At 41.9% G+C, this 27,550-nt stretch overlaps 1 protein-coding gene across 1 annotated transcript in view; it reads left to right on the forward strand.

Moving 5' to 3' along the window:
* Positions 1–27,550, forward strand: part of alk (ALK receptor tyrosine kinase) — a 420,903-nt gene that overhangs the window by 366,529 nt on the left and 26,824 nt on the right. Inside the window, exons 11-17 of the mRNA XM_063497355.1 lie at positions 4,484–4,600; positions 16,779–16,944; positions 18,353–18,500; positions 22,645–22,755; positions 24,025–24,166; positions 26,201–26,368; positions 26,934–27,026. Coding sequence (XP_063353425.1) covers positions 4,484–4,600; positions 16,779–16,944; positions 18,353–18,500; positions 22,645–22,755; positions 24,025–24,166; positions 26,201–26,368; positions 26,934–27,026 — 945 coding nt within the window. The remainder of the gene's footprint in view (positions 1–4,483; positions 4,601–16,778; positions 16,945–18,352; positions 18,501–22,644; positions 22,756–24,024; positions 24,167–26,200; positions 26,369–26,933; positions 27,027–27,550) is intronic.

Genomic DNA, 27,550 nt, shown 5'->3' on the forward strand with positions numbered 1-27,550 from the left:
TCCTCCAGAGCAGAGGCACTGGTGTGGCAGTGCTGAAGGATCACTCATTCCTGTTGCACTCACTTCTCAGATGGCAAGTTCTTAATCTGGACCCGGTATCTATTACCTACTGCTACACTTGACACAGTCACTTTTTATCGCCTATCAATCAGACTGGTTGATGGGAGATGCTGAAGCTCAGCAAAAGATGTGATTTCCAGGAGTGATCCCAGTGACTGATTAGCATGATGGATTCCTGAACGGGAAGGTTCAGCCTTGTAATGTGTTTCGGTGAGAAAACATAGTGCGAACACATTATGCAGAGGATCAGCCACCCGTGGCCTCTTTCCTACATTTCTACAGGCTTTTGTGTGATGTATAGTTTGGCAAGCATGTGCGCTTGATGATGCATCCATTGCCCTTCAGGTGTTGGGCCAGGCTGTCATTTTTATCATTTTATCCTCAGCAGAATCAATAAATTAGTTTATTGGGTTAGACAGCGCAGGAAGTTCATCCTTTTCTCTCTGGCATGTGCCATAATTTCTTTTCCCACGCACTCAGATGCATTAACAGGAGGAAGCAGCTGCTTCTATAGAGATCCCCAAACATCGGAGTGTGCCTCCTCAGTACCCAGTCCTTGACTTCGCTGAATAGTCATAATAGCACTTCTCCAAAGGTTTACCTCTGCAAAAGATGAAGTTAAATAATTGTTCTGAAAGCTGAATCACCAGTTATGTAGTGATGTCTTTATTGGCTTTATCCGTGTAGCTGTCATGTAACTTGGGTATCAAGGGACTACAAAAATTTGTTCATTTTAGCAATTATCACTTGCACATGTCTGTGTTAATAAACATGACACAGCATCTACCAGCAAGTGCTAATGTTCTACAGTCTCCCGATGCATTCAGAGCGACGGCATGTGGTGCCAGTTGAAATCCTTTTTCATTCCCTAGACATCAAATATGCCATATTTGATCAGCAGTAATGGTGCTGTGGTGTAGATCTCACTTCCAACTTTTTACATATGGAGGCTTACTTGAAGTCGTGTTGTGACAGTACCCCAAATCCTGATCTTTGCCTTAATCTACTAACCCTAAACCTTACCAGAAAGTGAGAGTGAAAGTAAGAAGCAAATAAGGAATCAGTGGAATAATAAACAAAAGTAAAAACCAAAGCTCTGCTACAGGACATGAACTTCAATCTTTTGGCAGATAGCTTGTGACTCACTCCACCTTCCAAACACGGATTACCGGTGCTTGTCGTATCTCTGTGGCAGCAGCAACTCATAACAGAAGGGCACTATTTGACACTTTCGGATGAGAATGTGTTGTTTATTCATTCCATGTGTGGCCATGTCTGGGTTTATCAGCAGCTTTATTCTCTTATTTTTGCAGCAGCGGATCAATCAACATTCACAGCAAAGGTTTAGATATGGCATGCACAAGTAAACAGAGAAATAAATGGAAAAATATTGTATTTTTGTGCAGCATTTGAGACAACGTGTAGGAGATTTAGTCTCCATATCATCAGAAACTGACTGTCAACATGATCAGTCTGTGTGGATACTTCTGAGAGCTATCACAATCTGGAGATATTTTGAGCTTGTGCTTGGGAGGTAACAAGGTGAAACCCCCCCCCCCCCCCCCTCCTTTCTCTCTGTGGCTGGCCTCTGGTGAGCTTCAGGTAGCTTACGGCGCCCCGCTAATGAACAGTGACAGCCACGCTGGCTGTTGCCTTGCCCTGTGGTTCATGCTGCTCCGTGGTGGACCTGCTGAGTCTTTCTCTTGCTCCAGCAGCATACCAATGCTGTGTGCAGCAGCTCCGTGTGTTCCTTAGTTCTGCAGCAGCGTGTTACCATGCTGAGAATAACAATGCTGTGAGCTTTATTAACAACTTTGTTGAAAATATAAGAAGTTCCTGAGCTCGTGTGCCGCAACACTTCTAAGAATCTTTCACTGGTGTGTAGGTTTTCTTTTTCTTACCCTCACAATCAAACACACTGCAGTGACTTGCTTGCTGTGATCCATCAAATCTGCACATAAACTCTATCAGTATCAAAGCTCCCAAGCAGCGAAGAGTTGGACAGTCATATTAATTTGAGGATTACAGGGCTAGGGAATGAGCTATTGATTTTTATGCTGGCTGATTTTAAGAAAGCAGTGTTGAGGGTTTTTAAGCTTTGAAGACAAAAATTACAAGATTCCTTTACCCCGAGGCATTTTCAGTCAAGACCAAAGCCATCTGATTCAGTGCAGAGCTTTGGTGTATATTTAAAGCCCAACTTTTAATGATACATATTACCCAGAGGAACTCAGGTGAAGCTGCGGCTCAAGTGTACAGAACATTAAGGTCAAGATGTTTGCTCTGAGTTAAAGCGAGCAGGTTTTTTTCCTGACCAGATGCAACTCTGGCACATAGTAGCTTTCTAAACCTTTCAGCTGTTGAGGGAGTCCCCTGCCATATTGTCATAAATGGTGAGCCTTCAGCCTGAAGTGACAGGGGAGCCAGAGAGGAGAAGAGGGAATGTTGTTGTGGTAAAATGATTACAGAGATAAAGATGAAAAGTGTTGTTTTTGTCCCCCGACACTGACATAATGACAACGAAGAGAGCAGGCCTGATTTGTTTTCACCATGGAGGCGAACGACACGATGTGGGGAGCTTATTGGCTCGTCACAATTAGTGAAGTTGTAGTTGGATTTGAGCTTCTTATTCACGTCTTTTCCAGCATCTTGCAAACAGCACTGACTCATCGGTGGGTTTCCAGTGTTATATGGAGCTGCAGGTTTTTACTCCAGTACTACTCGTGGCTCAGAAAAGCAAAGATGGAGAGAGAAATTCTCATGAACCTCTAAATCATCCTTTGCTGGTGTTTGCCATTCAGGGCAGCCCTATAGAGACTATCAGGCAGCTACAGTACAAACAAACTGTGTGCCATTCTGCTGGTGAGTAAGACAGGCCAGTCTGCAGCTACAAACCTTCTCTTTTCTCTCGCTGTATGAAATGCAAATAGACCCTGTAACCATGTAATCATCCTCTCTGTTCGATATGCAAACCAAAAATAGAACTTCATATGCAGGTCATATGCACAGAAGAGCATCATTTATGATTTATTGTTTGCATGCTTCAAGTATCTACACTGAGCACATTGAAAGTGTTAAAATAAACCTGCCAGTATTTGGCCGTGTAGCTCAAACTGCAACAGTTTCTTTTGTTTTAAAGCTGAGTGGGAAGCCTGACGTCTCTGTGTGGCATGTGTGCACCTTTGCTTTAAAAGTGACATATCAGAAGCAGGTCTAGCACAACAGCAGGCTGTCGAGATCTGAACCCGCCCCCCTCATTTGTTGTCGTACAGTTGTGTGACGGCAGCATTATCGGAGCAACAGATCTCAGCAAAGCTTATCTGACATTTTTGGAAAATAATCTCAGTTGTACAAGAGTCCTGTGCATTCACATCAAACCACAGGGGTCATGTAGTAACAAACCTCTGAGGGCTTTATTCTGCACAACGGTATATCAAAGAAATGAGATGCTGGGCAGAACTCTCCAACAGAAGCATGGCCTCTCCTTGGAAACGGAGCTCAAGCCACACATGTACGAGCTGAAACGTAGCTGGCTTTTGAAATAAAGTGAAACCTTTGCTCGTGCCAGTGCATGCTCTGCAGTCTCTTCTGTAATGACTATTTGAATTTTAGATTTCACTGTATTGTCCTGCAGGATGTTGTTGGACATTATTTTTTTTAATCATTCCAGGAATTTCTCATTACGTAAATGAATTGCGTTACGTTCGGTTGACAGCATTACATTGATTGTTCTTGGTGCCTACACAGATTTCTTTAACACCAGTCTTTTGTACCACTGATTGCAGTGAATGGACCTAATCAAAAAACATGGATTCAGTCAAACAACAATAGGAGCTCCACCTCTATTGAAAACCCGAGAATGGGGACGGGGGTACATGCTTTTTTTAAGGTTAACATCCAGTCATTTTAGTAGTTAAAATTCTACCTTACTTTGACATCTTTGGGAGAAAAAACAGTCCCTGCTCTCTGTCTCGAGCCCTTATCTGTGGGAGTTTTGCCTTCAAGACTTAATTCTGGGTTCGAATTTGAGGCAGAAGAGATCAAGGTACCAACAGGTTTATGATCTCAGTCCTGGGAATGCAGTGAGGCCAGAGGCTTGATGGATTGCTACAAAATACCCAGACTGAATGTGCTTACCCATCTACAGTAGGACAGAGGCAGGCAGAGATGGAGTGGGGCTCGCGTGTTATGCATTCGTCTCCTCCTGTATGGCCAATGGTGGTACAAATGAAAGAATGACCCCTGCTGGTGGGTCTGCATTTCTGTGCCAGCAAGGGGTTTGCAGTTACTGTGCCTTTTCTTTTCTTTTCTTTTTACTTTTCTTCAGTATAAGAGCAACAGGATTTTTATTTATTTTTTGTTGCTGCAGATGAAGTGTGACAACACAGAGCCTTCTCAATAAATCCATTGTGTTCTATTTCAGCCAATGGCGAGTTTCCACCGGTGGTAACCACACCCAGGCTGCCGTTTAGACCAACTATCAGGACTCCGCCCCCTTCCATTAGGAGCCCACCGATGATCTTCCCCACCGCAGATTACTGTAAGTGCAAGTTTGATTGCTACCATTCAGCTGAAAGTGAGCGATGGTCAGCTCAGATGCGGTTTCACTGTACAGGAGAGCTGTCTCCATCGCCTTCTGTCTCTTTTTCTTCACTTCTCTTCTTTTTCCTCCTACATCAAACTCACACAGACCCCTGCTTCTCGCATGTAATACTGATTCCCTCTTACCCCACACGTGCTAAGCCTGGCACAAGGCATGGACTGCAACAAAGTAAGTGTGCCCCCTACTGGTGTGTCCCACATCCACATTTGAGCGAGTGCTGCAGAGCTCTCCTTTGGCATTAAATGGAGCAGGACGGGCAGTTTTGAAGTGTAAAATCCGCCAATTTGTCTCCTGAGAATGTCAATGGAGTCGGTTACACAGGCTTGACATTTTCCACCTCACACTCTCTCACTTCTGTGCTTCAAAAGGTTAAAGACAAGCAAGAGATTCAATTTCTATATTTAAAGTCATAACTTGGAGTTACTTTCATATCATACCTGTTCTGAAACACATTTCTTCAGCTAGAAGCTTTGAAGTACTTTGAGACACGCTGAAGTAGTTGAGGTTTTTCTGCTGAAAGTTATCAGGCAGTTTGACTTTGGAGAAACACAGGATGGAAAATTGTTTGTGAAGAACATGTTCCCTCTATTTGAATGGGTACCTTTTGTATTCTGAAATTATTTCCACCAAGCGTGAATACAAAACACTTCATACGAATTTTAAATACATGTGAGCTGTTTTTCCAGTCCAAACACGATTGGTATGAGCTGCATTCTCTCACTCTAGGACTGTAATTGGATTCATCTATATCTTGTTTTCTCTCCCATGAGGCATAAAAGGCTGTTATGGCATTCATATGCAGTTAAAGCCAGCAAATCAATTTTGTAGTGTATATAGACTCATCTTGTATTTGAAACCGGTTAGACAACTCACACTGACACACTGTGGGCAGAAATTTACTTGGATAATAAGTGTGACATACTTTTTTGACCCTGGAAATTACTTCTAATTATAATAGAATTTAAAATTATTATTGCTGGAGAAACTGTGGTGAAAGGAAAGCAAACTACAATAATGCTCTTTTTATTCATGCAAATTGCTAAATACATTTAAATTAGATGTCTTTAAGTTTGTGGAAGAATGTTTCAGATTTAAAAGTGGAGCACTGTATTTAGAAAACTTTCCACTAGCCTTAATCACGATGATAATTTCTTTATATAGATTCTCGAGAAAAGCAGTTCTGAAGCAAATAACATAGAGGTGAAAAAAGAGTAACCTTTATTGTTTATTATTTTACAAAAGTCTTGTTCCACCTCTCATTTATTTGAGGTCCTGGCCTCCCTGCACTGGCTTCCAATTGAATTTAGGATTCATTTTAAAGTTCTTTTATTGGTTTTTAAATCTTTAAATGGTCTGGCACCTGCATATTTGTCTGAATTGCTGAAGCCCTATGTCCCCACTCGTTCGCTCCGGTCAGCTGAGCAGCTGTTGCTCTCAGTCCCCAAATCACGGCTGAAACTGAGAGGAGACCGAGCGTTCTCTATTGTGGCTCCTAAGCTTTGGAATAATCTTCCTCTTCACATTAGGCAATCGACATCAGTGCTGGTTTTTAAATCCAGATTGAAAACGCATTTTTATTCACTGGCTTTTGACTCAGTTGTTGACTGACTTGTATTTACTTATATTTTATTGTTTTCGCTATGTTTATTATTTTATTGTATTTATTATTCTTATGGTATCTATTATGTTTCTATTGTTCAGCACTTTGGTCGGCCTTGTGTGTTTTTAAAGTGCTATATAAATAAACGATGATGATGATGATGATTTATTTCTGTAATGCTAGAAAAACAGGAATTAAGTTATTGAAATGTGTGCAAACATTAATACAGTATACAGTTGCTTGCAAAAGTATTCGGCCCCCTTGAACTTTTCCACATTTTGTTACATTACAGCCACAAACATGAATCAATTTTATTGGAATTCCACGTGAAAGACCAGTACAAAGTGGTGTACACGTGAGAAGTGGAACGAAAATCATACATGATTCCAAACATTTTTTACAAATAAATAACTGCAAAGTGGGGTGTGCGTAATTATTCAGCCCCCTTTGGTCTGAGTGCAGTCAGTTGCCCATAGACATTGCCTGATGAGTGCTAATGACTAAATAGAGTGCACCTGTGTGTAATCTAATGTCAGTACAAATACAGCTGCTCTGTGACGGCCTCAGAGGTTGTCTAAGAGAATATTGGGAGCAACAACACCATGAAGTCCAAAGAGCACACCAGACAGGTCAGGGATAAAGTTATTGAGAAATTTAAAGCAGGCTTAGGCTACAAAAAGATTTCCCAAGCCTTGAACATCCCACGGAGCAATCATTCAGAAATGGAAGGAGTATGGCACAACTGTAAACCTACCAAGACAAGGCCGTCCACCTAAACTCACAGGCCGAACAAGGAGAGCGCTGATCAGAAATGCAGCCAAGAGGCCCATGGTGACTCTGGACGAGCTGCAGAGATCTACAGCTCAGGTGGGGGAATCTGTCCATAGGACAACTATTAGTCGTGCACTGCACAAAGTTGGCCTTTATGGAAGAGTGGCAAGAAGAAAGCCATTGTTAACAGAAAACCATAAGAAGTCCCGTTTGCAGTTTGCCACAAGCCATGTGGGGGACACAGCAAACATGTGGAAGAAGGTGCTCTGGTCAGATGAGACCAAAATGGAACTTTTTGGCCAAAATGCAAAACGCTATGTGTGGCGGAAAACTAACACTGCACATGACTCTGAACACACCATCCCCACTGTCAAATATGGTGGTGGCAGCATCATGCTCTGGGGGTGCTTCTCTTCAGCAGGGACAGGGAAGCTGGTCAGAGTTGATGGGAAGATGGATGGAGCCAAATACAGGGCAATCTTGGAAGAAAACGTCTTGGAGTCTGCAAAAGACTTGAGACTGGGGCGGAGGTTCACCTTCCAGCTGGACAACGACCCTAAACATAAAGCCAGGGCAACAATGGAATGGTTTAAAACAAAACATATCCATGTGTTAGAATGGCTCAGTCAAAGTCCAGATCTAAATCCAATCCAGAATCTGTGGCAAGATCTGAAAACTGTTCACAAATGCTGTCCATTTAATCTAACTGAGCTGGAGCTGTTTTGCAAAGAAGAATGGGCAAGGATTTCAGTCTGTAGATGTGCAAAGCTGGTAGAGACATACCCTAAAAGACTGGCAGCTGGAATTGCAGCAAAAGGTGGTTCTACAAAGTATTGACTCAGGGGGCTGAATAATTACGCACACCCCACTTTTCAGTTATTTATTTGTAAAAAATGTTTGGAATCATGTACGATTTTCGTTCCACTTCTCACGTGTACACCACTTTGTATTGGTCTTTCACGTGGAATTCCAATAAAATTGATTCATGTTTGTGGCTGTAATGTGACAAAATGTGGGAAAGTTCAAGGGGGCCGAATACTTTTGCAAGCCACTGTATGAGCCAAAAACAAGCTAACAAGCTTGAAAGTTAATATTTAGTGTGGCCAGCTTTATTCTTCAGTACAGCCTGAGCTCTTAGGCTCTTAGCTTTTCTTCTAATTTCTTTAAATAGTCTTCATGGATGACTGAGTAGCTTTACAACTGGCTGTAGGCACTCAATTACTTGTTGTACATATTAATGGTGATTACAACCAAAATTTCACATTTGGATTCATCACTCCAGAAGACCCTTTGCCACTGATTTTCCGCCCAGTTCTTAGCCACATTTCCACTGAGACCAATTCTGATGAGGCTTCAGTGAGCAGTGGATGGATCAAGTGAAGGGCCAGATGCATCACTGTGGTCCCATGTCAGGTCTTGCTAGGTTTTATTTCCCTGTTTCATAAGAACACGGCTTTCAGATTCTGTTCATCTGCTGTTTGTCATGTTTTTAGCTAATAGCTCTTTAGTTATCACCTTGTTGGTACAAACATATGTTTTTAGGCATTTTTCACAGATGAAAAAAATGGAAACAAATGATGTGTTTTTTGGAGAGGCTGCTGGTAACAAAGTGCCTAAAAATACACATTAAAATGGTTTCTCTGTTGAGTTGTCTGTTATGCGTAGACACAACAGTGGTTGATCCTTGAGTGAGATATCTTTTTATGCTTGAATGATTCACAGGTCAACATGGCCTAACCCTCCACCTCAAAGAAAAAACGTTTCTGTGAAAACATTCAGGTACAAGCAATGGACTGAAAAACCTTGAAAAACCTTCAGAAAGTTTCAAGAACTACTGCTCAAGGCCACTTTAAAAAACTGTCTCCCTAGAAGGAGAATATAAGGAAATGATGTGTGGCTCAAGACTTTTACACAGCACTGCAAAAGCAAAAACATTTAATTTCTCATAACTGTCAAAACCGTATATGAGCAAGCATGTGCACTTGTTATAGATGTGGATTGGTTTTATACACCTTTTTTCTTAGTTGTAGTTTGGGAAAAAGCTGTTGCATTCTAACCACACTGCAACATTTTCTAAGCTCGTAAAAGGATAATAATTAATCATATCTGTTTTATGGGTTTTCTGTGCTAAGACACAGAAAACGCAGTAGTTGGCCGGCATTGTTTTCATATCTTTTTTTTACATTTAATTTGACCATACTGTAGGTCTAATTAAAAACATACCACGGGAAAAGCTTTTTTATTAAGTTTCAGACCATTGCATTGTGCTATATATTAAAAAAGAGCTTCTGTAATTCGGTGACATCACTGAGTGATTAGCTGATCAGACGGCTGCTTATTTTACAAAGAGCATTCGATCTACTGAATAGCAGCTGATCAATGCAACTACTTTGCTCTCAGGCCAGAACCGCTGATGCTCACCAACCCAGAAGTGCAAATGCTGTAAATATTTTTACATATAAAGTTTAGCTAGTGATCGGATGCAAGAACACTTAGCCCAAAGTGACCCAGCGTTGAGTAAAAATTGGTGTGTAGAGGATCTAATGAGCTAATTTGTGCTCTTTTTGTGCGGCTTATCTGATCTGTGATGTGAGTCTCTCTTCAGTCGTGAACACAGAGCAGGCTGTTTATCTCTGAAGGGTCAAACGGGGACAGTTGCATACATAAGTGCTGACCAGCTAACATTATTTGTTAATGTTTGCAGACTGGAGGGCATGGGTTGGTCAGCAAACAAGAGCAACTCAGTCTATCAAGTTGATCTTTAATGCTAAGCAAGAAAAATGGCATTTCAGTGCAGCGTTATACAAATGAGAGTGTTTGTTACATGGATTTTGTTGCACAGGCAGCAACAAAAAGGCCATTTTAATGTGCTTACACAGGTAATACTCGGCATGGTTACAATAAAAATGGCAGCAGAAGTAAATCTCCTCAGAGAAAGATGGGACTTTGAGATCACACTGCTCTCGCCCTTGTGATTATCATAGATATTAACTCAGGGGAAAGAAGTTGAACTTTGGTTATATGTCGGCCATTTCAAAGACAGCCTTGAGCGGTTAGCATTCGTGGGGCGTCTCTCTTCACCCCTTCTGGAGCTGATGCTTTGACGTCTCCAGGGCAGGACGGCAAGCCTGATGAGGGTTTTAGCTCAGCAGACCTGTCACTCCAACACGGCTCTCCTCTTCCTCCGACACGCTCAATGATTAACCCCACCGAACATCAACGTCTCTTGTCTCCTCTCACTCTCTCCTTCATTTCTCCCTTCACTCTCCCACCATATCTGCTCCCAGGACATTTTGTCCCCTTTTATTTCCAGATTTGCTTCCCATTTTCGCCACGGAAAAGCCGTTATTGAGTCTCTGTTAGTTCACATTATTGCCTTCTCACCCAGCCGCCCTGTCTCTCTGTCAGAGCTCACTCTTATCTCCGTGTGTTGTCCCACTTCTTCCTTCTGATCCTTTTTCCCCCTTCACCCTGACTTCACCTTCACTCTTTTCTGTCTTCTTGTTCTTTCCCCTGGTCCCCGTTGATTCCTCTCTATCCTGGCAACAGACACTTTTATTTCCCACCACCACCGTGCTGTATGCCACCCGCAACTCACTGCTGACTCATCAGCTGCTTTTGGGGGATGAGAGTTGAATAAGTCAACTTATATTAGTTTGCTTCACTTTCTTCCTCTGATTACCTCGTCCGATGGGAAAGAAATACATCGCTAACTTCAAAATGAGCTCCAGGCCTATTTTGTGACCATGTGCTCTATGAGAGTGTGTGTGGGGGTGTTTGGCTTGATAAAGATTGGTTTCTTTAGATGCTGCTGCTGCAATACATAAACACATCCTTTATTTACTTATCGAGCAGGATGTACAGGCATTAGCTTCTTTGAACACAGTACATTTTTATAGCTAGGTGTCCCACTTTCATTCATACATCAGCAGACAAGAAGGAAAAGTTGTTTGGAGTAGATTAAAAAAAAAAACTGGCCTCAAATCAAAGACAGACGGGATGCTGATTGAGGCAATCCGATTGGTTCTTGAGAGTAACTGACAGCAGCTGTTGGTCCCTGAATGATTCATGCAGAAAGGAGTTTTGGCCCGTTTGTGCTCACTAATTAGCTGCACAGAGAAGGGGGAGTCTTCATTGGTTACTTGTTCATCAGCACCAGCCTGCAGCACTCACTTAACTAGTTGCTAATATTTTAGCAGGGCGGGGTTAGTTACTAAGACAGATCTGAGACTGATAAGGACGCAAAACAGGCTTTTGTAATTAACTGGACTCGTTTGCTTCATAAGTTTGTGCTTAGCATTCAGATCCTGTTCATAGCTTGCCAGCCTTGATCCATCTTTCTAATGGTTGGCCCACAGAGGACAACTGTCACTGGATAAGGACGATACATGCTAAGAGAGGAGAGTCTTTGTACTTGCGTTTTGCTTACAGTGTGTCTGTGATGATTCCTGTAGCTTCAAAAGTTGTTGGCCTGGACTTTTCTGGAGGTACTGGAGAAAATGCCATTTAATAGCATGATAAAGCTTTCTTTTGAATAGAAAACTGAAATAAGGGATCAGAGTCTGTTCTGTTCCAAAAATGGCCTATTAGGCTCACAATCAGACCCAATTGTTTTTGTATTTATTTATTTTTTCCATTCAGGGCTGGATTAATTTGGCTCAACAAGTCTTGCAAAAAAAAAATTAAATAGTTTGCTCATAATTTATTGTAGCTGTCGTGGCAATGAAGTGGAAATGACGCTAAACCAACATTTACTTTAGAGGACTGATAACAAAACTGGAATTATTTTTCGTTGTGAACCCCAAAGAAAAACAAAAATATCAGCTCTGAGATAGCCGAGTTAATTTTTTTCCCTGGAATAAGCAGATCCTTGTTTTCAGGCTGGTGCTCAGACCTGACACAGAACTGCACAAAAACAATGGGCGGCAGCATTTTAGAATGTGATCCAGGAAGCCCGGCTTGAGTAAAGAATACATGAAGGATACATGAAGATCGAGCGAACACCAGACAGGCTGGTGGTCAGCACTGTTGTCTTAAAGCTTATTGGTCCTGGGTTTGAGCCACTGGGCCCTCACTATGTTGAGTTTGTACTTAATCACCATGATTGGTCGGGGGGACAAAAACAGAAAGTGCTTTCTCCCAAAATCAAAGCCTTGTTAGGTTCATTCTTCTGTCACTGCACCGCTGTTCCGCTCAGTGGGTGGGTAATGCAGAAAAAGTGTTTCCTTCTCGACAAACGCCACCATAAACAGCTGAAATATGCTTTTCTGTTGGCGAACGTGGACTTTTCAACCTTGTCCGTTGATGTTGTGTTACTTTGCAGCAAAAGCTTAACCCGTATTCAACTTTTCTGACACGCAGTCCTCTTCGTATGTTGCCATCCACTCTGCGTCGACCACCTGGGTCCATTCAAATAAATGAAAGGGCTGCTTTTTTTTTTTTTTTCTCACAGCATACCTGCGAGTCTGAATGAAGCCAGAATAAGGTTGGTCGGTCTGAACAAGGCCTTTCTCCATTTGGACAAAAAGCAGATCTGAACCCTACTAAGCCAATTATGGCTGAAGTTAAAGTTAAAAATACTAGAATTAGAGCATTTATACCTTTGAAAGCATGCTCACAGAAAGTCTCCCAGTGATGGTGAGAGTTTCCTAAAGCTGGAAGCTTTTGTGTATGTACTGAAACACCCTGTGAAATATCCCAGGACCGCCTAAGGTTGTTTGTGTTGTTTTTAAAAATGTTCAGAGGGGATAAAAACTGTTGGAATTACTGTCAGTGGTGCAACCCAATCAGAGACGTATTTCTCAACTCTGGGTCTCACTGTTTCTCTCTCCCCCTCTGATGCGACTTGTCTGGAACAATTTCTCGCTGATGAAAGTGTGCAGCTTTGCCCCTTTCTTTGATGGAGGCCACTGTTTGTTATGATGATGGCATAGCACGAGTGGCAAAGTTCACAGAAAACGAGATTCATGTAATAGTCAGACAGAGCCAGACTCTCCCTAGGGATGTGTATGTGTGTGTGTGTGTGTGTGTGTGTGTGTGTGTATGGATGTGTGTGTCTTGTAAGTCAAGGGGGCTGAAGAGTTTGCACACCACTTACTGGAGAAGGCTATCATCTTGTTTTGTTTGTTTAGTGAATGGCTCATTAGGCCAGTTGTGCAGTGCATTTGGGTGTATAATCCATGTGCACATGTGGTCGTCTGAATTCATGTTGATGGACCAACAAGATCAATCAGTTGGGTTGAAGTGTGAAACCAGCTGCACCCAAGGGAGACAGGAGAGAGAATACAAACAAGAGAGGAATCTGCGTTCAGTACCAGCAGTGCTCGTGTGAAAAGCTCGTTTTCTATAACAAGGATCTTAAATCTGAAGGGCTTCCCCCAAATCAGCAACTGAACCAAAATGTAAATGCATGAACATAAACAAAGGAATGCATAAAGTGAAATTCCCAGCATTCCTTTCACTGATCTCTCTCGTCTCTATGCAACTTTTCAAGAAGTTTGCTCGCGTTTGCTGCTGGTTCGTGCTCACAGAGTTGGAATTTGACTCCTTTTAAATGTTGCCATGTCTCTTCCCTCGCCTGACTCATTAGCTGGTAACCTTCGACCGCTGTAACACAGCATAAACTGGGACATGCTGCATGAACTGGGACGTGCACTTCACAGTGGCTGCAGCTGCCTCTCGCACACTCATGTCACAGACTTCCCACAACAAGGGGATGTGAAGGGAGAGACATGGCTGTTAACAAGAGGATCACTCCAGCGCGCATTCCAGCGTCTCTCGTCAGTTAACCGCCAGTGCAGCGCATAAACCAATTCTGCATTCAAAGCCTTGGTTGAGTTGGTGTTCTTCAAATGAGGCTTTGGAAATTTGACTGTAAGTGGGCAATGAGCCAACAGCTTATTTCTCCAAATGAGAAAAAAATAACAAATCAGGCCATCTAACTTTCACCCTTTTTTTTTCTTTGAGCATGTCCTTCCAAAACATCTCAAAGTGACCTGTTAAGTATATTAAGATTTACATCTAAAGATAGGGTTTGGGGCTGTTCTGCTCCAGTGATGGATTTATTCCCAGTAGTCTTAACTCTTTTCCAACAGTGTTGAAAATACTGGCCTGATGGGTCAATTTACTTCGTACTGGAGTCAGACAAAACTGCAGTCACACTACAAGTGTTTTTTACAGTAGGAGTGCATTTGCTAAGACTGGGCTAAACTCCAAATCGCTCTCTTACCACAGTGATGTTTTAAAGTGTTTTTGAAAGCGTTGGCCTCCTTGAAATAGTCTCTGCTGGCAACACTTTGCTAAACTCGAAAGAGATGTTTGTGGTGAGACAGAGCAGAGCTTGGACGTTGGCCTTGGACCGAACCAGTCATGAGAACCAGGCTGACTAATGTGATGCTCACCATGCAGTCCGGCAAGGTTTCATCAGTAAAAATAGCCACCGTTTGAAGTGGCAGGGGCAAAAAGAGGTCATCTGGATTAATGTTTTAAAGACGAAGTCAAATTATCATGTCTGGAAGAACTCTGTTTCTTACTGTAACACTTTATAATAACTGATCAGAAATCGGTGCATACTCACACATTGCTTGTTCACAGACAAACAGGTACACAGTCGCTCATAACAACAGCTTCCTGCAGTTTCTGCTCAGTCAGAGAGACTGGAGTTTAGAGAGAGATGCTGGTAAATATTGGGATGTCAATTCTAGGGCTTCATCTGCAATAGGTACTACACAGCAGGGAACTTGAACAGCAGAAGGTGTTACAGTGAGAGCATCGTGGCTTTAAGTCACACTTCTGAAACTTGTCTTGTCTTCTCTTTCCTGTTTATCCTCTTGATATTTAATAAATATGCTACTGTTATCTGTTTTTAGACCATTCATAGACAAGTATAAGCAGCATTCCAGTTAGGCTTGGGTGGTATTCATGTTTTCATACCTTCCTTTCTTCTAGGTTTTTGGTATATGACACTATCTGTGTTTTAGTTTTATTTAAAGAGCTGACCTTGTGGCAGTAGAAGTTATTATCTACTGCTGTGAGAGATTAAATGACTTAACCATTACTGTCACTGTCTGGCATCAGAGTTAGTAGTTTGTTTTATGTATTGTAAATGTATTAATGTCCAACTATAGACTATTTATTAAAAATGGATATAGCCCTCCACCATGGCCCTCTGGCTTTGAAAGGTGAATGTTTTTGACTTCACCATCTTTTTAAATTTTGATGTTCAAGCTTGTCAAAGCTTAGGTGCAAATTGTAGTCTTAGTTTCAGATTCTTGGCTTACAGAAGTGGCATTTGGTGTGGTCTTGTGCTGCTATAGCCCATTTGCTTCACACCAGAATGCTCTTCTGCATTCTTTGTTATTAACTGGTGGTCATTTGAGTTACTGTTGCCTTCCTAGTTTGAAGCAGTTTGCCCATTCTCTTCTTACCCCTGACATCTGCAAGGCATTTGCACCCAGACATCTGCTCCTCACCAGATAGTTTCTTTTTCAGACTATTCTCTATAAACTCCAGAGATAGTTTCGTGGGAAAATCCCAGTGGGTCAGCAGTTTTCAAAATCCTCAGCAAAGTCACTTAAATCACCTTTTTTCTTCATTCTGACGCCTGATTTGAACTTCAGCGTGTCATCTTGACCATGTCTGCATGCAAAAAAAAAAGGAACTGCTGCCATGTGATTTGCTGATTAGATAATTGTATTAACAAATAGTTGAAGAGGTGTACCTAATAAAGTGGCTGGTGAGTGTACAAGTGGAAAACCTTTACAGAAATTGTTCCCGCTGGCTGTTTAAAAAGAATGCAGGTTGAAGACAGTTCAGCACTGCCTTTACTTTTCTATGTGTAGCCCACTGGTTCCTCATGGTTCCTTCAGCAGACACTGGAAAAACTGTGGGTATCCAATACAGAGAGTTTCAAATGGCGAGAGCCAAATATTCCACACAGCTCTATTAAGGGGAAAAAACTTTGCATTTGGTTTGTTTCACAGCTCACTGAGCTCAATTTAATCTTCTACCTGTAGAGACTGCCCTCTGGTGGCCTTTGTGTCCAGCGCAAGACAATAAATGACTTCAAAGCGCTCTTTCTGTATACGTAATATCCCCCAAGCCTAATTACATTCACACTGAGCATCAACTTTGAGGTTATGAAAGCCAACATGCAACTCATCCTTCCATAGAAATGACTTTCACTTTAGCCGGTGTCACATTTTCAATAATCAACCCTGCTGTGAATTGAATTAGAAGTAGTCTCAGGGAGAGAGGCAGAAAGGTTCCCTGGTGTCTACCTCACCGCTCTGTGTTCACAAGCCTTAAGTAAGGATTTAGTCCTGCAGCGTTAAGTCCTTCTCTGTCCATCTGACAAGACTAATCTCATGCTAATTACAGTGAGAAGATCTCCAATTAGCGCAGACACATGGGATTACATGGAAAATGAGGAGAAATGTTTGTCACCTGTGATCCCGTCAACCAAGTCCCCTGCTGCTGTTGCGAATGTGATGATAGTAGCATCTCATATGAGAAGCTCCAATAATTTACATATCTTTATATTTGGATTTATTGAAGTGAAAGTGGAGCAGTGAGGAATGTTGAAGTGGAATGAATGTTAGACAAATAGAACTGTAATTTCAGCCTCTTCATCATCTTTAACTTTGCTTAGCTGCATGCCTGACTGAACACAGAGTATGTGCCTCTACTGCTAAGCTCTGCAAAGTACTAAATGTTTTTCTTTAATTCCCTTTTCTTCATGTGCAGCCAAAAAATGGATTTTTCATACCTGTGGGGCTGTGGGCCCTGAAGGTCCAACTCCCACTCAGTGCCTAAACTCCTACAGGAACAGCAATGTCAACGTGACAGTTGGAACCCGGGGGCCATTCAAAGGCATTCAAATGTGGCGGGTCCCAGAAACCGGCTCCTACAGGTAGGACAGTTGCCAGCCTATAAAGCCTCAGAGCACACAAACATCAGAGCTAGCCATTTGAACACTGAATTTCCACTCAACACCCACTCTGGAATAATTTTATCTTTTTCTGAAGGGTCTCACTGTGAAGTCATTAGGTATGTGTGCTTCTGAGAGCTCAACACATTCTGTATACAGTACACACTTAACCTATCTTTCTTAGACATCAGCACTCTATGCAATTCACATTTTTCCAATGCCGGCTCTTCCTCACGCCCACCTCTGCTCCTCAGTGCAGCAGAGCAAGCAGTGAAATATTGCTATCAGATTCTTGCAGGAAGGAGCAGAGGCTGGAGTAATGGCAGCTAAATGGCGTGATTCACTTTACACCTGACTCTAAAATCCAAAAACACCCACCTCCGCTTCTTCGTTGGTAGCCTTTAAGCCTTCAAAATACCTCAGCAATCAGCTTTAGCACCTTGACCCCTTGCCGCACACTGCTCCAAGATTAATGCTGCAATATCCAAAGCCTGTTTTTGTTTTTTCCAGGGATCAATATCCCTCCTGTGGGCACTCATGACAACATGAGCCGTTTAACTTAGATTTGACTTGGAACAAAAATTTCTCTGAAAGCTGCAAGCCTCCCACATCAGCACAAAAGCAAACGCGCACACACCGCTAAGCTCAGCCAAAACCTTCAAGTCTTAAAATACCTGACTAACAGCACAGACCGGACGGCCTCAACACATGTCCAGAGTTTTAGAAAGCACCTTCTGTCTCCTCAAAACTGTACAATTGGTCTTGATGCGGCCTGGCCCAGCTGCCAAAGCGCTTAAATGAAGCTGACAGACGGCCACAGAGATGAATATGCGCTCTGCATCTCCCACAAGTCATTAGGCAAACAGCTGAGGTAGCTGCTACTGAGCACTGGGCAATGTTCTGTCTCCCGATCAAGCTCGACCACCAGGGAAGAAAAATATCGCAGTGCTCCCAAAAACCAATCAAGTTGTTTTTTATTTGTCTGGCAAGAAAACTGGAGCATTTGAAATGAGTGTTCTCCAGTACATAGGTGTGTGTTTGCATGTGTGCTTGTGTGTCCCGTGCAGTCTGGGTTCTGTATGGTTTTTCCCTCAGTGTAATGTCCCACAGTAGGTCAAATGGTTTTTTATTAAAAACACCCAGAGTGGGAGTGTGTTTTAGTGTGTCCAAATTAATTTTGGCTGTTACTTGTTGTGCACTCACCAAATCGCAGGAGGAATGCACGAGGACTCAGCCTCACAATATTTTTGTACTGCAGCTCACAATATTTTTCATGCCGCTTGTTTCACACAAATAGAAATTAAAAAAAAAAAACACTTTCTTGTCTCGTTAGAGTCATTTTCCTGTTAATTACTTTTTGTGTTATTCATTCGTGTTCATTAAATTCCAGGGTCACCGTCTATGGCGCCGCTGGCGGGAGAAGTGTCTTGACAACGAGCAGGTCACACGGTGCCTACATGACAGGAGACCTCCTGCTGAACAAAGGAGAACTGCTTTACATCCTCGTGGGACAACGAGGAGAGGATGCCTGCCCCAATGTGAGTCGTCTTTACAATAATTCACGGCAGTTTCGTAAGTCAGCTATCGCGCAGTAAATAGGAATACTGTTGCGTGTGGGACTCTGTAGTCTACAGCGTGTCATAAAAGCAAGATAAACTTAAAAAATGAGAGTAAAATAGCTGTAAATGCTGCAATAGATCAGCTTTATGAATGAGGAGTCCCAACATTTCTTTTTTATGGACACACAAATACATACAGCAGCCTTCTACGATCCCCAGTATTGCCCAAACTGTGTCAGTGTAAGAAGATTGAAGTTGATTCTAAATTTGCTCGAATGATATTGCTGTCCACACCGTAGTGAGACTAACATATTCTCACATTGCACATTATCCAAAAAACAAGATCATGAATTCCCTGCAGTCTTCCTCAAGTAGGCTGAGGTCTGACTTTGGAAACCCAGACAATTCATGGCCTCCAAAAACTGTTTAACTTTCTGATCCAAGCTTACAGTGATGGCCCCGCCGTGTCTCTCAGCTCACTTTAGCCAGACTTAGATGCATCCATCTACCCAGTAATGTTTAAAAACTTTGCATAATCTGGTGTGTTTGACATGCATACACATTTCCAGAGTGCTGAAGGAAATAATGTGATGTTACCGAGTTTTTCTTTTTCAATATGCCCTCATTTTGGATTAATTGGAAGCAACATGCCTTCTAAAAGTTTGGAAAGGGTAAGGTTTGCTACTGTGTTGCATTATTTTTCATGTAACAATGTCTTGTAGCTTTTCTTCTATTCTTAATTGATATGGGATTTTAGCCATTCAGCAGGTCAGGATCCCAAATCTTTATTTATAGAGCACATTTAAAACCAGCGTGTCACAAAAACCCCTAAAATAAATGACTTTCTAAAGATTGATGAGACACTACATTCAAAATGTTTACATAATACAACACATCAGCATCCTATCTGTCTCCCTTTGACCGGGAAATGATCAAAAGTATTTTCCGACATTAACTGAGAAATTCAGCTGTTTAATACAAGATTTAAACAGTTAAGAGACAAACGACTCCTGAACAGTGTCTAGAGTGAGCAAGTCATGGTTGACAGTGTCAAAAGTGGCTCTCAAATCCATAAAACCTAAAATAGTGCACACGTGTCTTTTTTTCTGGTAGTTGTTGAATTAAACCAGGCCTTCCCTTAAAAGTATTACAGCATACGTTGCTCCAAAACTGTCATATTTTGTTCAGCATTAATTAATGGGGCTTTCACAGATGTTTAAGTTATCCCATGCAGCGTGCATAAATTTGCCGCCCTCTCTGATACGACCAGGGATGGTGCTTTTGAACTATGAGCAAACAACAAGGTGGATGGTCCCTAACGTCTTTTAGCCTGCAGAACGCAGCATTGATGATTCCCTACAGAGTGATTTTGACTGTACAGTGGAGCCAGTACTGGGTTTCAGCTTTGCCTACAGAGCTTTTTCCAAATTTCACCATAAATGAAGAAGTCACTAAACAATATTCTTCATTGTCTGTGAAGGTTCTCAGTCATCCAGGTCATCGTAGTCAAAGGAGCTTGCAAAGAAAAGCGTCGGGACTTCTTTAAGTTGCTTGAATAGAATAGAATAGAATAGAATTCAACTTTATTGTCATTGCACATGCACAGGTACAGGGCAACGAAATGCAGTTGGCATCCATCCAGAAGTGCTTTAGCCGTGATATAGATATATTACAATATATATTAGCAATAATATAGATATGTAAGTATATTACAGAAATGGGTCTATTATGGTATGTTATAATGTACACGGTATGAAGTATGTTATGAATATTCTATAACTATAAGTATATACAGGCTGTAGTGAGTACAAGCTATGTACAGGCTATGAACAGGATATAAATATGAAATAAAAAAAACTATACAGAAATATGAGATATACAGCTATACAGAAATGTGAACTATGCAAGTTATAAACAGTTGTAGGATTAAAATTATTGTATGTACAGAATGATTATTTACACAGACGTTCATCCGAGAAGCTTCTTCAGTTCTTTTGAAGAAGCTTCTCGGATGAGAGGTGAAACGTCTTCAAGCAACTTAAAGAAGTCCAGACGCTTTTCTTTGCAAGCTCCTTTGAATATTCTTCATTATTTTTACTGTTACTATTTTCCCCCACAGGCTTTACCCAATAATGTTACTTAATAATCTTTTTAAATGTGAGATTTTCCACCAGGTCTTTTCTTTTTTTTAGCATTAAGCAACTTGGAAACAGGGTTGCAGGAGAACCTCGTGTATCTCAGATAGTTTACACTAGCTGGACATGAGGCTGCCCAAGTGCCTGTTTGAGTTTTGTGGCTTTGCTCTCTCGAGGCAGCCTGTCTAGCCTTGCAACCACGGGTCCTCACCACTGTCATCCAGTTATTAGTTTTTAACACAGTGCTCCTTGAAGTGCTCTGTACAGACAGCACTGAGAGAGACTTGGCTGTTCCAAAGTGAAACTGAAGTCATTTAAGGTTTCTCTTATTTTCCCCCAGTTCTGACAGCGAGAGGCAGCAGCTCTCTCCAAAGGGTCGTGCAGAAAGTGATTTGTGCTGCAGAACAGTGTTTTCTCACACCTGGCTTTCCCTTATGTGACGGAAATGATGATACCTCCCTCGTCTTTAGAATTATTCACTATGTCTTTTTCTTGCTGCGCCACACACACACACACGCACACACACACACACACACACACACCTCCAGCCTTCTGTTCTCATTCTCTCTAAAACACAAAGTTAACTTAAAATGAGAAGCTGCACAGGCAGAAATGGCTGAGAGGGAAGGAATAGTGAGGAAGACTTTCCCAAGAACATTTGAATGCACTCCTTTCGACCCCGTCTACTTGTCAGTCACAGTCACAAAAGTCCCGCCCCTTCCTCCGTTTCAGACAGTCTTCAAGAGTGTTGCCTGAGACAGATGGAGGGAGCTGAGAGAGAGCGATGAGCGACTGTGAGAGTTTGTATGAGACTCAGAGCGAGTGAGGTAAACCTATGCCCTCTCACTCTTAAAGTGGGACTCGCTCCAGGCAGTTCAGCATGATAGCGCACACCAGGCAGACACATCAATTCACAGGGTCTCGGCCGGGGCAAAGTCCCTGCCTCTGACATTATTTGCCAACAAAACATCCAGGTCCATTTTTTTCAAGGGGGCTGAGAAAGAGTGAAACAACACCATGCTGACTGAGAGGCTGTCTTTAATGGGTAACGTGATAAATCGGCTGTAAACCAAATAATTAATGGGCTGTTCTTTAAAAGTTTTTCACACGCCTTTAAGAGGAAATGTCTAATTATTCAAACTTACTCAGCCTGCAGTAAACATGAATAAAATTGCAGGAGAATCAGAGCAAGAGTGAAGGGAAAGGCTTGCAAAATGACAGTGAGACCTGCTATGATGTATGGTCTGGAGATCTTGGCACTAACAAAAAGACAGGACTCTGAGTTGGAGCTGAGTGGAAGATGCCAAGATTTTAACTGGAAGTGACCAGGATTGAAAATTAAGGATTAAAAATGAAAGGGACAGCTCAGGGTGAGCAGTTTGGAGGCAAAGTTAGAGAGGCAAGGCTGGTTTGGACATGTGATAAACTGGACAAAGACTGTTAAAGATGGAGCTGCCAGGTAGGAGGAAGAGAGGGAGACCTGTGGATGTATTGAAGGAGGACATGCAAAGGGTTGGTGTGACAGAGGAGGATGCTAAGGATATGATGAGATCCGCTGTGGCGAGCCCTAGAGGGAGCAGTTGAAAGAAGAAGAACGAATCATACTTAAAAGCAAATATGACAAACCACAAGCAAAAATATTAAAAAATATTATGATAAATACACTGGTATCAAGTGATTATTTTTTTATAACAACCCTAGAGCCGGCACCATTATCAACTGTGTCACAAGATTATTTTTATACAGTCAGCATGGAATGAGTAAACATGTGAGTCACTTTCAAATAGTCTTGCGAGGGGAGCATTGGTGCTTTTCAGTTCCTGTGTGCATGTGAATATTTCTGCTTGGTATTTGCACACCATTATAATCCTCAGACTCACAACAGCTGCGGTCTGGCAACCGCTCAGCCTTTTCATACGCGGCCGACATCCACGAAGGCAATTCTGTGGCAAACTGACATGTTTCTCTCTCTGCGTCTCTCCCCGCAGTCTAACGGCATGCTGAATAAGATATGCCTGGAACAGAGCGGCCCAATGGTGAACAAAACACAAGTGAAAGGAGGGGGAGGAGGTGGTGGAGGGGCTACGTATGTATTCAAAGTAAGGAGCTGAAGGGGATGATGATGTGCTCAGAGATTTTATTTTTAGCAACTGCTCATTTATACGGACGTTGATTTCATTGATAGTCCAGTAAAAACTATGTGCAATAAAGGGATTTACTGATTGTACCATTTTGAGCCATTATAGATGTTTATCTCTTTGTTTATTATGCTTTTGTTGAAATGTATACTTTAAAGTCCTTGAGCTTCACGTTATGCTGTCTTTGAACATTTAGCCAGCAAAATTGATCAGCCAGTGCCATCAATAAATATCATTTTAATAGTACATTCAGGGCACTGCAGCATTCATCTGATTCCTGGTATTGAGATATTTTTATTGGCCTGCTGCTCAGTATATCAAAGATTATAAATCTAAAGAGCCAGCACCCCCATCTAGGACACAGGTCTTCATATCCATGTGTTTACTCTCATCACTGAACAGATGATTTGACCAATAGGCCAGTCTCCTTAAAACCAAGCAGGCAAAATACGCTTATTTGCTTTCTTGCCAAGAGTCAAAAGCGAAGATTGACAGCACACTCAAAAAGAAGCTAAAGCCAGCTACTGGCCGTCTTGTGGACAAAAAAAAATGTGTGTATAATCTAAGCTCAAAGAGAAGGCCTGTTTTCAACTCAGAAAATAAAATTGATATATAATCACAAAAGACCTTCAGGTTGGATTTAGAATTGTGTATTTATTGTACAAAGTGTCTGGAAGAAAAACCTCTCAAAGCTGCTGAAAGGATTATGATTGCACCGGAAGCCTTGTTTTTGAATGGTACATCAGAACGCTTTCAGACAATAAAAATAAATAAATAAACAAACAAGAGAAAGGAAGTCTAGCATTCAGCTTGGGGAGATATTTCAGTTGCTGTATAATGATAATGATGGACTTTGCTCTTGTGAACGACAGCTTGGAACCAGGGGGAACAGAGGAGGTAGCAAAAACCTCCTGCCACCACTGCTAAAGCTCACTAAATGAACTCTAATTGGTTTACTCTTACAAAAACACTCTTTTGGTTGCTGGTTCCTTGATTCTCACTTTGAGGCCCATCAGCTTGTATAGATTAAACAAATGAGAGGTACCGTGTCCAGTGAGTGTAAGCTGCGGTGGATTTCCCAGGTCAACCAGCTGCGATTCTCGTGTTTGTGGATCATACACACACACGAGAATGATTTCCCAAGGCGAATTTCCCAAAAAACATAACCACGCCTTTGAAGAGCAAATCCTGTGCCACTACATAAAGTAACAGTTATCAATACTGACCCAGGTGGACAGAGAAGTGTACATCCCTCTCATCATCGCTGCTGGGGGAGGTGGCCGGGGATACAGCAGCCAATCAGAGACCCAGCAGGAGCAAATGGACTATGACCCTAGCCAACCTGGACGCAATGGGAAGTCACACGCTGCAGGTATGCTACACATAGCTTTGATGTAAGTGTTGGTTGTATTTGTATGTATCACAGCTTTGTTCCCCTGTGGGAAAGTGCAACATGCTCAGTGCACTCTTTGTGACTGCAGTTATGTGTGTGTGTGAGTTACAGAGCTGGGTACAGGGAGAGACAATCTACTGTGTGAGTTTGAGTTATAGAGAACAAGATAAAAAAAATGGTTGAAATGATGAGAGTAGATGAGCAATGCAGTGTGTATGGCTTATCTTTCCCCGCTCTAGGATGAGCCAGGCTGTGTCTGTTCTGTTTTCTTCTGCGTGCATGCAAAATAATAAAGTTTACAATTGGGCTTCGACAGTGGAAGTGTTTATTTGCATGTCTGCCCGTCCTCGGAAACACACCAGTTTATCCTGAAGGTGTTTACTTCCCACCTCTGTGTGCCAGCATTTGTGTTATAACAAAAACAAACCAGCGCGGCCCTCCTCATGACTCGCCTCCGAGTTTGCTGGGCAGAACCGCACGCTCCGCTCTGCTGGTGTAACGTCACATCCACACTCGCTGCAGGTTTCATTAATCATGTGCTTCAAGGAGCAGCCGAAAAGCATATAAGGTATTGATTTTTACATCTTCTCAAAGCCCAAGGTTTCAGTTTGAGGAAACTCTGTGAATAAAAAAATGAAATGTTAGCTGTGTGTGGAGGCTGCTGGGACGCTGGGATTTTGGGGTTGGGTTTTTGTACCTCAGGTTTTGGGGGAAAAATTGAAAATAAAATTGTCTGTTGTCAGCCTGTTATAACTAATGGGTTAGTGATTGCTGTGTATGTACATACTGTATGCCGATTGGCCACAACATTTAAGCCACCTGCATAATTATATCCTCCCTCTAGTGCTCACATCAGCTCTGATTCTTTGGCATATAGACATGCGACCTCTGCGGGTATCCTGACTCATAAAATCCAGACTGTCTTTTGAGTCCTTTGAATTGCAGGCTAGGGCCATAAACTGGAATCCAGTATACGAAACCAATGCAGAACTGCCATAAACCAGCACTTTTCTAATGGCCAGCAGGGGGTGTCTCCTTTGGTTGCAGCCCAGAATTGAACCAGCAACCTTTGCTTCCCAAATAAAATGTGTTTAAATTGCTACACAGCAAAGAAAACGCTTTATTGTACATATAAACTACACGATCAAAGATCTTAACCTTTATATTTTAAAGATGCCCATATAACCATTGGGTTGTCATGGCCTTCAAGAAATACCTGAAATAATAATAGTAGTGCTTGAATAAATGATATGATGGCTAGACAACCTTATGCATTTTTGCTGAGTTACTAAAGTCTATACGCGTGTGTAATACACAGAAAAACATTATAATCTATGATATTTTGGAGGGTTTTGCATTTACTTAATATGATCGCAACTTCCCAGTATCACCCTTAGCAAAACTGAGTTTGACACCACTGCTTTGGGGCATGGCTAGTTAAGTATGATCTTGCTGTGTCCATGGCTTTGCAGTCAAATCTACCTGTTAACTGTAAATAATGTGTCAAAATGCTCATGTTAACTAGAGTTACTTCACAGTGGTTTCTCTTGTTTGTGGGACCCTGGTAGATCTGTCGTGTTACGACTGAATCTTGGAGAATTTTGGGATCTGCTGAATTTGGAGTCAGGGTCAACGCCTTGGGCAGTTTTTGTGATGCAATATCCTGCTGGCGAAAGCAGCTGATCCCGTTAGCTGCCAATGCAAGATTTGGGTTGCACGTGTCAAAGTAACATCCATGACCCAAGGTGTACCAGCAGAACGCTGCACTGTAACGAGATGATCAATGTTATTCGCTTCACTTGTCAGTGGTTTTAGTTTTGTAGCTGATCAATGTATCCGTCTCTACTTGGTATGCATCTTGTCTTCTTTGCCTGTAGACATGCAAAAGTACTTTAATATACTCTAATGTCATTTGTCTCTTTCACAAACTCAGTCTTATTCACTACATTTCACTGCTACACACGCTGCACTTTCTCCCTGTCATTATCAAATGTGTGTTGTGTTTGGCGACAGGTGGAGGAGGAGGTTGGAATGACAGCGCTCCTGTCAGCCAGGGCGGCAAACCGCTGGTGCTCGGGGGACAGGGAGGGCAAGCCTGTCAAAAGTTCTGGCAGACCCGTGGCGGCTTTGGAGGTGGCGGAGGTGGCTGTATGTCCGGCGGCGGCGGCGGAGGCTACAGAGGTCAGTTTGAGAAGATTTCACAGAAAAAAAGTTTTAATAAATAAATTGCCTTGAGCTGCCAGGTACGAGCCAAATGTGAATCTTGTAGGGCCATCTGTGTTTTTATAGTGACTGTGACAGGATGGCAGAGTTCATACAGATCAGGGATCAGACCCAATCCCAGAGACAGCTGCATGTCCTCTTCCTCTTACTGCTCAATCGACTGCAAATTGATCTGGATCAGAGTTTCCTCATATACAATATATATGTAGTATATGTATCTTCTTGTATTAAGTATAGTTTTTAAAGCACTTTAAGCTGATATTTAAAAAGCACTGGTAAAAAACTGTTGTTACAGTAATGCTTAAATAATAGGCAATGTATAAGAAAAAACGTAAAAGCAAACTGTGCTGTGTTTTATTAGAACTCAGAGGAACATACAGGAATCAAAATGTGGGTTTTGATGAATTCAGAGGAAGTCTGACTAACAGAAAACCTTTGTTTTTGTCCCATCCTTTAGTTTTCATATGGGTGATATTCAAAATGTGTTGATTGCAATGATTTCTTTGCCTCCCTTGTTTTCCAGGTGGTAACACCTCCGCAGATAACAACCCTAAACATGATGGTGAGGATGGCTCGTCCTTCTTCAAGGGAGAACCCTTCATCCACCCCCTTAAAGGTAATGCCAGGTGATTCAGATACAGCCAGGCTAGTCAGTAGTCAGCACCTATCATCAGCATATTAGCATGCAGCATTTGATGCCTTTGTAGTGTCTGTAGGTGAGAGTTAATGTGTTTGTACTTCACAGAATGATGAGAAAACTGTTTTTGCAATTGACATTTTAAATTAGTTTTTCTCGTGGTACATTGAGATTGCTTTCAGCAGAATAAGCAGAAGAATCTTGTAGAGGTGTGTAGAGCAAGAGGAGAACGGGATGCTTCACTCAGCGAAATAAAAAAAAATGTGCCTCTAAAAAATAACACTGCAGATGTGGACAGCTGTTCCATAAAGGGACACTCTGGAGCATTCACTTAAACAAAACATATTGTTTTATTGATTAACGTGCCTCCAGATGGAGACAATAAACCGATCTGTAAATGAATCTAGTTGAAACCTGTTGATCCATCACTGCTAGATTTTTCTTGTTTTTTTGAACCTGGTATGAAGTGAAGTACAGCCTGACTGTATAAACATCTATACATG

The sequence above is a fragment of the Pelmatolapia mariae genome, linkage group LG16_19 (genome assembly GCF_036321145.2).
Source record: "Pelmatolapia mariae isolate MD_Pm_ZW linkage group LG16_19, Pm_UMD_F_2, whole genome shotgun sequence".
In the NCBI taxonomy this organism is placed as follows: Eukaryota; Metazoa; Chordata; class Actinopteri; order Cichliformes; family Cichlidae; genus Pelmatolapia; species Pelmatolapia mariae.